We start from the raw sequence: 14390 nt of genomic DNA on the forward strand, positions 1-14390 counted from the left end.
ACTTGGAAGTTGAGAGTAAGGGACTTGCATAGAGGAAAGGGTTTGGAAGTAGAGAGTAATGGATTTGGAAGTCGAGAGTAAGGGACTTGGAAGTAGAGAGTAAGGGACTTGGAAGTAGAGAGTAAGGGACTTGGAAGTAGAGAGTAAGGGACTTGGAAGTAGAGAGTATGGGACTTGGATGTAGAGAGTATGGGACTTGGATGGAGGAAAGGGTTTGGAAGTAGAGAGTAGGGGACTTGGATGGAGGAAGGGGTTTGGAAGTAGAGAGTAAGGGACTTTCATAGAGGAAAGGGTTTGGAAGTAGAGAGTAAGGGACCTGCTTAGAGGAAAGGGTTTGGAAGTAGAGAGTAAGGGACCTGCATAGAGGAAAGGGTTTGGAAGTAGAGAGTAAGGGACTTGCATAGAGGAAAGGGTTTGGAAGTAGAGAGTAAGGGACTTGCATAAAGGAAAGGGTTTTGAAGCTGAGACCAGTGACTGGGAGGCCAAGAGGGAAGGCTGACCGACACCTAACTGATGCATGAAGAGACTCGACCTGAAAGGTGTAGAAAGGACATTGAACTGCATCACCCAATCATTCTTTTTAAGAAGCGCTACCATGCAACTGGATAATAATACTTGAAGGTCGTTATTTGTTTGAACAAAAATCATAACGAAGAGTAAAATTGTAAATTAAAATATAAAAGCACCCGCTACAATCAAGGCAGTGTCTGGGGTTGAATCAAAGAGGCTGATAATGGGTGTCGCTCCATCGCTGGTCCTTTAAGGTTGGAAAGCATTTAGATGTGTTCACCTTTTATGAATTTGCATTAAAATGTCCCTTCTTACAAAAGAATAAATAAAAAGCAAAATGTAATGCATTTTATAAGTATAGGATAGCCACGTCCATAAACCTAAAAAATAATTAATTGGGAACGAACTGCTGAGTGAAAAGAACTAAGGGATTGACCTAAATTCCTAAGGCTTCACTCGAGGAGGGAGAGCACTGAATAAATGACCCCCATCCTAGTGCCAGGAAAAGCGTCCCATATGCAGAAATTTTGTATTCTGAAACATAATTAATACCCAGGAGGCAAACTTGCAGGGTAACAAAAAATTAGGGATACATGAAAAACGGACAGTAGAGAACGGTGGACAAACTAAAACATTAACCATGAAACCCAAGCAACAGCAGTGAGAACCAACATAGTGAGGAGACCGAAGAGTAAATGTGACCGGCAGAAAGAAACTCGAAACACAGAGAGAGACCAGGAGTCACGTAGCAGTGACTCCGGTTCCAATTCACAGAAAAAGTTCTAAATGTTCGAAGCATAAACTTGGATCAAGTCATTGTGGGTTTTTATAAGTCTTCCATGTCAACACAAACCCCAGATGCAGGACGGGGGCATGTACGCGCTCACATTTTCATGTGTCCGCCTGTTCCCCTAACACTTGTAGATTGCAGATAAGAAACTATGTGGAATTGGGAAGATGTGCATTTGCATCATTGTGTATTTTTCCTTTTTAGGTCTCGCCTAGGCAGCGCTTGCGCTGTCTCTTCGAGACATGCTGTATTCAGGATATGTGAGAACAGGGGATAGGTCCGTGAACTTGCAGTGAGGGCTAGACCTTCTTTTAAATCGCAAAAAAACACAGTGCCCAACACCACAGTTACTAAATCAATGCTTAGAAAGGGTAAGAAACCAATTTATTGTAACTTCCCTAAGACAACCTTATTTTGTGTCCATTATTTTTTACTTTTTGTCTTTTTCAAAAAATCGTAACAGAACAAAGGACAATATATTTACAAGACTAAATGCACTTTGTACAAGCTTTAAACACAATAAATTGGTTTCTTACCCTTTCTAAGCATTTATTTAGTAACTGTGGTGTTGGGCACTGTGTGTTTTTGCGGTATTCAGGATATGGGCATAAAGCTGTGCCCACTTTCTGCCAATCTTTTTAATTAGCCTCAGTCCTGTGTAAATGGTGGCTTTTCATTGGCCAATAGCCTTAGTAGTCCCTCCTTAGTACCACCTTGTAACCTCCCATAAGGACACTCCCCGTTAAATGTGTTTCTAACTAAGTTTTAATTAGAGCCTCGAGGCACTATTTTCTTAAAAGGCTTCAGGCAGAACACCCACTTGGTCCTAACCTAGGCTGGAAGTGGTTACTTCACTCACTAGAACATCTCATATTTATATTAGACCGTCTATACATTTCCCATCATCAGCTCCTCACAGAGTACAACCTAATTCGAAATTAATGTAATCCTTCTTTTGTCATATTTCAAAGCTACTCATTCTATATATGGACATAGCTATTTGAATATACTCTTAGTACTGTCTTCCTTGCAATGCATTATGGATAGGGTGGACTTACCATATCTTCTGCAGGGTGCAGAACCATATGTGGCCAAAAGAGGCCCCCTTTTGGCCACATATGGTACTGCACCCTGTAGCATGGCTAGGTAAAATACATTATAAAAATCAAATGAGGGAGGTAGAGCTGGTCGTTGGATTCATGCTCCACAGGAATAGTTACATAAACAAAGTGAATCCAATAGGGGAGAGGGACAAGAGTGATCAAAAGTGATTGAAGCACTCAGAGTTTTGAAAAATACCCCTCACACACCAAAAGGCCCCTTGGTGTCATGCTTCATCATCGGGGTCTTCGCACCCCTCTACCGGGATGCGGCGTGCTGCGACCTACGACTACGCGGGAGCACTTGCAGTGTTGACTATGTGTGGTGTCCAGTGTGTGGGGTATAAATAGAGTGAGTGGGGGGTGTGTAGTGAGAAAAATTATTAAAAAGAGTATCTAAGATTGTAAACAAACATTGGCGAATACTAACTTGTGGCGAATTGACCTTTGAGAAACCCATGTTTGCACATCGCAGGGGACGTAACCTTAGAGACATATTGGTACACACAAGACCAAAACCAACTACAACAGCCCTTCAACCTACGATTGGCATCCAGGGCCATTTCCCTTGCGGCAATTGCAGCAGCTGCCACCTGACTGAAAAAAGTACGAGACTTATTTTTCGGAATGGCACAACATGGGAACAAAGGAGATTCTCAAATTGCAACTCGAAAAACGTCATTTACATGATCAAATGCCCATGCAACCTGGAGTATGTGGGAATGACCACGAGAGCCATAAAAACACGTATAAATGAACATAAAAGCAATGTGAGGTGCAAAAAGAGCACTACCAAAATGGCAACGCATTTTCTGACCCAACAACATTGTGTCAATGATTTGAAATGGACGGTCATAGAACAACTACCCTCAGAGACCGGCCTCTTCCAGAAGGAACAACGTTGGGTGTTCAGATTGGGGACCCATCTGAACGGACTTAATGATGATGTACCCTGGAGTCAATTATCATCATAAAGGACCAACAGTTCTGATTAAAAACAAGGAGTGAATCATGGACACCACGCATGCGCGTGAAACACTCACTACCTTCAGGCATGTACACATGCAGTAACACGACTGCACATGCGCCGTCTATACTGGATCTCTGATGCAGACACTAACCTCAGACCAGCGCAGGCCAAAACATACACGTGAGCCCTGTATGGTCAGGAAGCGGATGCTCCATACATGGTCATACAATCAGTGGCAGGTAACACCCCTAATTAACACACCCTTACATGCACCAATCAGGATGAAAAGGTATAAATACTCAGAACCACATCCTAACTCCACATCAGCGGAGCAGCGTGCGGGGTAAGACGGTGACCAAGGAGTCCTGTACTTGTGAGTATGATACAGAACATACGACCTAAGATAATCGTCCACAAACGTAAGTGTGACAGACTGAAAGATTACAGCTACATTATTATCCACCACAGATAGCCATTGAAGCAACACCCCGGCGTCCTGACTATGCTCATGAAGCCTACAAGAAAGCTTCACAAGTAGGAATACCTCTTACAGTACACCCTAGTACTATATGTGTTAAATGTTGTATGTGTTGTGAGTCCGTTTTTACAAAGCTTATAAAATAAGCATATGGTATGGTTCCTGGTGACTGCACCTGTTTGAACTACCCGCTACATGGGTAACCATTAGTTGTGATTTTTGTCTTTCTACAGGTCATTGTGCTTGTAGCAGACCGCTGTAGGCACACTTAGCCTAATATTAAATTTAATATTTCACTTTTCTTTAAATACACATTTTTTAACAAGACGTGAGTAGGGAGGGGAGGTTGTGCCCCCGTCCTGAGGAAGGAGCTTGTCTCCGAAACATGTCGACAACAACGCACACCAGAGGTCTTGTTCATTATACAACTTAGACCTCAATCTGCACTTCTTTTAACAGTACCAGCCAGAGTCCAGAATAAATTTTTCTTTCACACTCTAGTGCCAGGTACTTTTTAATAATTTTTCTCACTACACACCCCCCACTCACTCTATTTATACCCCACACACTGGACACCACACATAGTCAACACTGCAAGTGCTCCCGCGTAGTCGTAGGTCGCAGCACGCCGCATCCCGGTAGAGGGGTGCGAAGACCCCGATGATGAAGCATGACACCAAGGGGCCTTTTGGTGTGTGAGGGGTATTTTTCAAAACTCTGAGTGCTTCAATCACTTTTGATCACTCTTGTCCCTCTCCCCTATTGGATTCACTTTGTTTATGTAGGTAAAATACATTGCCATTAAAAATGCCAATAACTCCAACTCTGTAGACATGCAGTGCTGATGCCTTGCTTACTAGGGACCTCTAGGGGAAGCTTGCAGTTATGCACCTAGACCGGCAGTGTTGGTGCCTTGCTCACTGGAGACCTCTTGGAGCAGCTTGCGGTACTGCACTGAGTCCAACAATGCTGGTTCCTGGCTCACTATACAAGCATTTGCATTATTATTTGCAACACCAATACCTCAAACTATCAGTAATGTAAGACCTTTTGCATTGCAAATGATTGTTTGTTCTTGAAAAAGAGTTTAAATACAAACACCCTCTCATCACCTTGTTGCTCTCTTCCAGGTACGAACAAGTGGTGCTGACAAGGATGGAATACGCCATGAAGTCCTTGAGTCTCCTCTCGCCTAAGTCACTGTCCAAGTAAGCATCCTTTTTGTAAGAAATGACCTCCAGCGTGTCTCTGGTCCTCGCTCCCTGCCCTCCAGCGTGTCTCTGGTCCTCGCTCCCTGCCCTCCAGCGTGTCTCTGGTCCTCGCTCCCTGCCCTCCAGTGCATCTCTGGTCCTCGCTCCCTGCCCTCCAGTGCATCTCTGGTCCTTGCTCTCTACATCCATCGCATCTCTGGTCCTCGCTCTCTACATCCAGTGCATCTCTGGTCCTTGCTCCCTGCCCTCCAGCGCGTCTCTGGTCCTTGCTCCAAACCCTACTGCGCATCACTGGTCCTTGCTCCCTGCCCTCCAGCACATCAGGTCCTCGCTCCTGCCCTCCAGCACACCACTGGTCTTCGCTCCCTGCCCTCCAGCGCACCACTGGTCTTCGCTCCCTGCCCTCCAGCCCACCTCTGGTCTTTACTCCTGCCCTCCAGCGCACCTCTGGTCTTCGCTCCTTGCACTCCAGTGCACCTCTGATTCTCACTCCCTGCCCTCCAGCACGTCTCTGGTCCTCGCTCCTGCCCTCCTGCGCACCTCTGATCTTCACTCCCCGCCCTCCAGCACACCTCTGGTCCTCGCTACCACCTCTGATCTTCACTCCCCGCCCTCCAGCACACCTCTGGTCCTCGCTCCCTGCCCTCCAGCGCGTCTCTGGTCCTCGCTCCCTGCCCTCCAGCGCGTCTCTGGTCCTCGCTCCCTGCCCTCCAGCGCGTCTCTGGTCCTCGCTCCCTGCCCTCCAGCGCGTCTCTGGTCCTCGCTCCCTGCCCTCCAGCGCGTCTCTGGTCCTCACTCTCTGCCCTCCAGCGCGTCTCTGGTCCTCACTCCCTGCCCTCCAGCGCGTCTCTGGTCCTCGCTCCTGCCCTCCAGCGCGTCTCTGGTCCTCGCTCCTGCCCTCCAGCGCGTCTCTGGTCCTCGCTCCTGCCCTCCAGCGCACCTCTGATCCTCGCTCCTGGCCTCCAGCGCGTCTCTGGTCCTCGCTCCCTGCCCTCCAGCGCGTCTCTGGTCCTCGCTCCCTGCCCTCCAGCACGTCTCTGGTCCTCGCTCCCTGCCCTCCAGCGCACCTCTGGTCTCCGCTCCTGCCCTCCAGCGCACCTCTGGTCTCCGCTCCTGCCCTCCAGCGCACCTCTGGTCTCCGCTCCTGCCCTCCAGCGCACCTCTGGTCTCCGCTCCTGCCCTCCAGCGCACCTCTGGTCTCCGCTCCTGCCCTCCAGCGCACCTCTGGTCTTCGCTCCTGCCCTCCAGCGCACCTCTGGTCTTCGCTCCTGCCCTCCAGCGCACCTCTGGTCTTCGCTCCTGCGCACCTCTGGTCTCCGCTCCTGCCCTCCAGCGCACCTCTGGTCTCCGCTCCTGCCCTCCAGCGCACCTCTGGTCTCCGCTCCTGCCCTCCAGCGCACCTCTGGTCTCCGCTCCTGCCCTCCAGCGCACCTCTGGTCTCCGCTCCTGCCCTCCAGCGCACCTCTGGTCTTCGCTCCTGCCCTCCAGCGCACCTCTGGTCTTCGCTCCTGCCCTCCAGCGCACCTCTGGTCTTCGCTCCTGCCCTCCAGCGCACCTCTGGTCTTCGCTCCTGCCCTCCAGCGCACCACTGGTCTTCGCTCCTTCCCTCCAGCGCACCTCTGGTCCTCGCTCCCTGCCCTCCAGTGCACCACTGGTCTTCACTACTTCCCTCCAGCGCACCTCTGGTCCTCGCTCCCTGCCCTCCAGCGCACCTCTGGTCCTCGCTCCCTGCCCTCCAGCGCACCTCTGGTCCTCGCTCCCTGCCCTCCAGCGCACCTCTGGTTCTCGCTCCCTGCCCTCCAGCGCACCTCTGGTCCTTGCTCCTGCCCTCCAGCGCACCTCTGGTCCTCGCTCCCTGCCCTCCAGTATATCGCTAGTCCTCGCTCCAGCCTTCCAGCGTGTCGCTGGTCCTCGCTCCCGCCTTCCAGCGCGTCGCTGGTCCTCGCTCCCGCCTTCCAGCGCGTCGCTGGTCCTCGCTCCCGCCTTCCAGCGCGTCGCTGGTCCTCGCTCCCGCCTTCCAGCGCGTCGCTGGTCCTCGCTCCCGCCTTCCAGCGCGTCGCTGGTCCTCGCTCCCACCTTCCAGCGCACCTCTGGTCCTCGCTCCCTGCCCTCCAGCGCGTCGCTGGTCCTTGCTCCCTGCCCTCCAGCGCACCTCTGGTCCTTGCTCCCTGCCCTCCAGCGTGTCTCTGGTCCTCGTTCCCGCGCTCCAATGAAGTGATGGTGTCAGGAAGACCTGTGGTCAGAGTGTATAAGAATGTGGACTTTCCCGTCAGCAGCTGGAATTGTGTATTGAATTTATCTTTAACGCTGGTGGTGCCCGGTGCGACAATCTATGTTGGTGCCCCATGACCCCTTTCTTCACGGATAGTACAATTACAATAGTATTTCTCCCAGGTCTCTTCATCAATGCTGTTAACTCCTGGAAAAGGGCCATCCAATTGCCAGACCATTCCTTGTCGGGATTATTCCAGGGGGTGGGCAAGTCAGTCTCATTGGAGTTTTCCCTGGTTGATGAGGAATGATCCAGCAATGAAGGGAGGATATTAGCCTATGCATTGATTACCGCATTATCGTCCGATAACTGCAGTATTTCTTTCACTAACGATCCCCTGAGCAGCACTTCCACTGCTCAGATTCAAATTATGCTGCTATATTCCATTTAACTCTACAGAGCCTACAATTTTCTCTTGCTTCGGCAATCTTTTTATCCTGCTCTTTGCCAGAAAGGTTTTAAGGCATGAGTAAAGTGGGCTCAGGCCCAGGGCCCCAGCCTTTCCGGGGGCCCCCTGATACTCGGCTCTCTTCTGGAGAGATTCTTTAACGGATTACCTTTTTATAATTCTTAAACAGATTGTTTTAAATAGCATTTTCTTTTAATTTATTTTTATTGTGGGCAGCGAGCAAAAGTCTATTGCAGACCTTTTACAGACAAAAGTAGAGCTCGTTTCATGCAACATCCATAAAACTGTTTCTTCATGATTAAAAACAGTATCTCACATGTGAGAAATGGAAGGGTGTCACATAAATTATTTGCAGTAATAATAGTTATATGCTTCTGTGTTACAATATTTATAATTTGCTTTTGCACTGCCAGTGACCTGGCCAAAGAGGGCATGAAAAAGCTGAAACTGGATCATAAATTCAAAGCTGTTCTGAACAGGGGCCCCCAGAATGGGTCTGGCCCATAGCCTCCAAAATCCCTAAGATGTCCCTGCGTATGGGTGATGGAGTACGAAGAGGGCACACAAAAGGCAGAGCACCGAGTAAGGTGGGGAAAGGAAGAGGATATAGGGAGGGATAGTGGAGGCGAATGTAGCGTTGTTATGTCTCCAATACAAATCATTGCAAATGCGCCCCCTGGTGGACTTGGTCAATTGGTGCAGCACTTGATATGATTTGCCATTAACCTGCCACACCAGGCAACATGTCAACCACCCTTCTCACCCACCGTGCCTTTTATGCCAGCATCCTGTTCCGTCTCCTTGATTCTGGTCTCATTTACTATATGTTGAACCCTTTTCACACCTAAGAAGCTCTGGGGAACTACTGCAACAAACACTGTGAATGCAACGAGCTCCTATTAGATTTCAAGCTTATGAAAAAAATGCAAATAACCCACATTTACTGAATTATGTTGGTGTTCTACATTGTGCAAGCACACCCCCTTCAGCCACTCTGTCCTGGCACCCGCAGACGTGACCAGAGAGGAGGCTGGGTTCATTCCTCTGTGGTCACATGTTGGGGACAGAGGTTACCCTGGACAAGGTACTCCCAGGTCGCCTCAGCCCTGGGCCCTCATGGGTTCTGTGAGGCCGGCCCTGGTGCTATCGGTGAGTGGAGGAGGAGGGTGGGGGTGCCGGATATGGAGTGACGTCCTATGGCTCCAGCATCTGTCACTGCTGGGTCTGTGGATTTCCCTCTTGAACTGGTACAAGGCGAGAGATTTCCCCAACACTTGGGCCCTCGCTAGGGGTGGCACGGTACAATACTCTGTATCTTGTACCCCTGATCGGAGGATCACCAGGGACATCTTAAGAATTTTGGGGATCTGGGGCCAAGCGTATTAAGGGGGCCCCTGTTCAGAACAGCTTTGAATTTGAGCCAGTTTCAGCTCTTTCATGCCCTCTTTGGCCAGGTTACCGACCGGCACACTCGTCCACACTCTAAATCTGTTTACATCTAATATTCAGGGATAGGGATGTATGTGTGTGTTTTCAATATTGTAACACAGCAGCAGCTCACTCATATTACTTCAAATAATCTAGATGACCCCCTTCCATTTCTCATATGCGAAGTCCTGTTTTGATATAAAAGAACCTTTTTATGGGTGTTGCATGAAACAGAAGCACAACATTTCTTTGCAAAATGTCTGTAATAGACTCCGACACATCACACATTGAACATAAATTAAATAAACTGTATTTAAAACACAGTGTTTAAGAATTATTGAGGGCCATCAGAGCAAGACTCTCTGCAGATCAGAGCTGGCTCTATCAGGAGCCCCCCTGAAAGGCTGTGCCCTGGGCCAGAGCCCACTTTGTCCATGTTTTAAAACGTCTCTGCACATTCTGAGTAATTTTTGTGATGTGACAAAGTCTTTGCCTTTGACGCCCATTGGGTGCCAACAATCTGTCCCTGACACTGAAATGGTGAGGGGCAAGACGCTCTGATTTATAATAATGTTAGCTTGTTTTTGGTACAGTTGTTGTTTGTCACACAAGGAGCACAGTCAGCCAGTGGTATGGCACAGTTGTGCGTCGGTTTCTGATGATTCATGTTGCATTTATGTCCATTTTTTCACCTGTTATATTATTACCCTAAGTGATGGTACTCAGTTTAGCGACTTCATTAGGATTAAAGGCTGTGTTGGCCTTGCCATCATTCAAACGTGTGACCTGCATATGAACGCAAATCTAAGGAATGACTTTACTCGCTGAGCCATCCCTTCGGGTTTAGGAGCACTTGTGTTTGTTTAGTCAGTGCCATGCAGGAAGTGAACTTTAAACCAGCTGAACTCGTTCACCTGTGAGATGTCCCAATCCTCGTCTGGTTGCACACCTGTCCGATACCAGCCTGAAGCGTGTTTTTCAGTCTAGGTATGCAATAGGGTAGAAATGTCTTCTTAGTGAAATTTCTGAACCCTTTCAAGCTTTATGAAGTTTATAAAGGGCCACAGTTTTCAAAACTTGCAGGCATTTTGCAGAGAAACCTTTTCAACCTTGCAATCCTGCATAGTGTGTCACCCATGCAAACCTGGGGAGAGGATGTGGCCTAGCGGCTAGATAGCTGACATTGGAGCTAGGAAACACTGTTCTAGCCTCGGCCCAACATTGTGTGATTTTGAGCAAATCATGTAAACTCCCAGTACCTACCAAAAGTGAATCTGTCCTTGTGCAACTCAACTGGTGCTCATGTAAAGCGCTCTAATTCCTTCGGGTCGAGTTCGCGGTGGGCGTAGTTGGCGGAGTACTCCTACGCGGAACTCCACGAAGTTGAACAAAAACTCTATGAATTCCTGGCTCCATCCGACTCCCAATTTATAAAACTGAGGCCACATATACTTTTGGTAGGAGATTAGCAGTGGGCAGTGAATATTATAGTATCCAATATCAAAATAATTCTACAAAGAGCTGCAGTTCAACTAGTCGTTACTAGGTGTCCCTCACGAGTCCAATGCAAAAGCATTGAAACCCTTTCATGAAGCTGCAGTTCCACTAGTCGTTACTAGGTGTCCCTAATGAGTTTGAGGGACACCTAGCAATGACTAGTAGAACTGCATCTCTTTTGTAGAATTTATATTATTAGCTCTCCGCTCAGCCTGAGAGCTGCTGCCCATTGAGGAATATTTTTATATTGGATACTACAATATTCACTGCTCACTGCTAATCTCCTCCCATAATGCTTTGTAGGGCCTTTGGTTGGGATTGTATTCTTGCCCATAACTGTGCTTGGGGTGGTCCTAATAGGATGGGAACACCACCAAATTGTTCAGCATTATGTGCTCTTTGTCTTCAAGGCCTCTGCTTGGTCCTCCCCCTAGGTTAGGAGGGACCCCAAAATGATCACCTCTCTCATTGCCTGATATTTTTCAAAGTTCAATTTTGTGAATTGGTTATATGCTTTTTAGCATGTAAAGTTGCTTTATCAAAGCATTTGTGGGTGCAGTTTAGTAGTTGACTCCTCTATGTGGAGAGTGGAGTTACTGCCTTAATTCCGTATTTTTAATGAAATGCTAAGTAAACAAATTTCCAAGATCCCCAGGGTTATAAGTAAGGGTGGGCGGGCTGCTACGCTCCGTGCACGGAGTGTGCGTAGTGCCGGCTTCTACGCATTTTGTGTAGCAGGCGTAGAATCCGGCACTACGCACGCTCCGCAGACGGAGCGTAGCTGGCCGCCACCCGCCTCCCTCCCGCCCTCCCTAAATACTTTAAATTACATCTGTAAATGAATTAAAAGGCACTTACCTTGCCCGCCGCTGCCCGCCGCGTCCCCGGGGCTCGCTCTCTTCGTCGCTTCCGTCTTGGGTAATATTGCGCATGCGCGGCCGCCCGCGCATGCGCATTATTACCCAAGACGGAAGCGACGAAGAGAGGGTGCCGAGGAGACGCGGCGGGCAGCGGCGGGCAAGGTAAGTGCCTTTTAATTCTTTTACAGATGTGATTTAAAGTATTTAGGGAGGGCGGGAGGGAGGCCTGTGGTGCGTAGTGGGGCTACGCAGAGTGCGGAGGTGGGCGTAGTTTCTCGCCCACTTCACGTAGCTCCGCGAAGCCCCACTACGCCCACTACGCCCAGGGTTAGTTATAAACTTCCTTTCCACCAGGGGAGATGCACCCTGCCCACCCCTGGAACACAGAATTTACAGTGCAATACCCACTCTCTCCAGCAGATGGTGCTAGAGGCCAAGACCTATGCTGCGTTTGTCAGGACAAACCCATATAGCCCCAGAAATACAAGTCTTCAGGTCACGTGATTTAAGCCCCTCAATGAGTCCTTAGCCCCTGGGTCTGGAGGGATTCAGTGGGGCCTCGGGTGTCTCTTTGGTTCAGAAATCAAAGCCCACCAGCTTCGTTGAATGAATCTCTTTCAACACAAGCAAACAGTGATAGTCGTTCACTAACTGCATATTATTCTACGGTGTCGTGAGCTCTGGGCAGTTTGTGAGACAAAGTCACAGCTGCAGACTGTCCATGCAGTTTTAATGCAGTGACCATTGGCCAGTGCACGGTGTTGTCATTTAGGCATTCTTTTTTCACCAATTTTTTATTGCCAATAAAACTATAAAGTCAGAAATATAATATCTTGCAGCGTCTCGTTGTTTGTCAACTTCAAGAGCTTTGTAAAGTGCAGAGCTTGTGAAGTTTAACAGAAAATAAGACTAGCCCCTTCCGCGGCCCATCCATGAAGCAGCAAAGGGCAGCGGGTGGACAGACTGCAGCTACTTGACTTAACATGTACATTTGTAAAGCGCACGTTCACCCTGAAGGGCATCTTGGCGCATAGTTATTTATTGTTACCCAACTCAATGGTACTCATTGAATCGACCTCAGACGTTGGACGGCATTGGCAAAGCTAATGGGTCCCAGAGGCGAGACCTATTGGCTTTGACTATGCTTGTTTACTTTTGTGCCTAGCACTCCTTGGGAGTGCATGTGCTTTCTTGCTCTATCTCCTACCTGGCCTTCACCCTCTGCGCTTCTTTAATAATGCTTTTGATTTAATTTTGTGTCACACAGCGCTCTATTGCACAAGTGTTTGTTTTCAAAGGGGTCATTAGCCTTGCTTGATTCATTGGCACTATTGCAGGTTTCTGTGGTCCTAACTTTCCTTTTACCTTAGTAATTTTAACCTTTCTTGTTGTTTAATGCATTCTGTTCCTGTGAGAAGCACCCCTGGTTGCTGCAAGGGGTGCTGGAAATGTATTCATGCACAATGTTTTCTTTCCCTGTGCACTCTAGTACAAATCTGCACTTGGGCAGATGCCTCCTGTTCCCTCTGACCCATTTGTGACCTCCTCGACCCTTTATGCTGCTTACATGTTGGCAGAGAAGTCTCTAACTCATGCCATGTAGATCCGGTTCTCATTTCTACCTAGTTATCATTTAACCCTGGATAAACTAATAGTTTACTTTCTATTTATTTTGTGGTGCTCTAATCTGTCCCACAGGGTACTCCAAAGTGCCCCATGGTTCAAATGTTTATTTATTTATTTATTTATTTATAGTGTTTTGTATAGCGCGGACAAGACCCGTGGGTATCAGAGCGCTTAACAAGGAAAGAATTACATATAAAGATAATAAAAGCAATACTAACAACAAGAGAATAGTGAGGTAGAAGGCAATATACTGTATGGTCGAGAATAAATATATATATTCATAATGACTGTGCAATTAGCATTATATGGCGAGCAAGGCTTGGCTTGTGTCATGGTAACAAACCATGCTCGTTGAGGTAGGGTTATAAGGCGTTCCAGTGCATATCAAGGATAATAAGTATAAATAAATCAAGTGCGGTAGAAGTTATATATAATGATTGTGATAAATAGTTAAGGTTCCACATATATGGATAAATAAATCAAGTGAGATAGAAGTTATATAGTATGACTGTGAGATATAGTTAAAGTTCACACATATATAAGGTAGCAGTGATGTGTCAAGCCTCGGCTTGCGCACGGCATCAGTTCATTGTCCGATGATCTTCCAATTTTCCATGAAGAGGGCGGCCCTCAGTTATCGTAATTGATCATCCCAGTGATCCTTGGGTTTCTCTAAGTAGGGTATCTACTCATCAAGTGGCTCTTCAGTTCTCGTTTGAATGTTACTGTATTTTGAATCTTCCTGATGTTTGGAGGGAGTGAGTTCCAGATTCTGGGGGCAGCTCCGGAGAATGCTCGGTTGTAGGTCCTTTTTCTTGTGGCTAAAGGCTGGTCGTAATAGCAAATCTCTTGCGCTTCTAGTTGTACTGTTACCTCCTGAGATCGTAAGTTTCTTGGCTAGGTATCTAGGTGTGTTGTAGTGAACCGCTTTGTGCGTAATACAGGCCATCTTCATTTGAATTCTGGCCTCGTAAGGTAGCCAGTTTAGTGCTTTCAGGTGAGGAGATATGTGATCGAATTTCTTCGTTCCCGTAATGAGTCTCGCCGCTGCGTTGAGGCAGGCTTTTAGTGGTGCTGTGGATGTTTTTGGCAGGCCCGCTAATGTGGTGCAGCCGTATTCAATCCTCGAGATGACTAGTGATAGGATAGCCAGTTTTAGATCTGTCTCAGTGATAAAGGGTTTCAGTTTTCTTAAGTAATTCAGGTGGAAGCGGGCGCTCTTGGCCATTGAGTTAATAT

At 47.9% G+C, this 14390-nt stretch overlaps 1 protein-coding gene across 2 annotated transcripts in view; it reads left to right on the forward strand.

Annotated features, from left to right (window-relative positions):
• The window catches only part of CIDEC (cell death inducing DFFA like effector c), a 92679-nt gene that overhangs the window by 49679 nt on the left and 28610 nt on the right, over positions 1 to 14390 (forward strand). For both annotated transcript variants that reach the window (XM_086939376.1, XM_086939375.1), the window contains exon 2: positions 4979 to 5056. In XM_086939376.1, coding sequence (XP_086795502.1) covers positions 5004 to 5056 — 53 coding nt within the window. In that variant the 5' untranslated portion in view covers positions 4979 to 5003. The remainder of the gene's footprint in view (positions 1 to 4978; positions 5057 to 14390) is intronic.

The sequence above is a fragment of the Lissotriton vulgaris genome, chromosome 9 (assembly GCF_964263255.1).
Source record: "Lissotriton vulgaris chromosome 9, aLisVul1.2, whole genome shotgun sequence".
Taxonomy (NCBI): Eukaryota; Metazoa; Chordata; class Amphibia; order Caudata; family Salamandridae; genus Lissotriton; species Lissotriton vulgaris.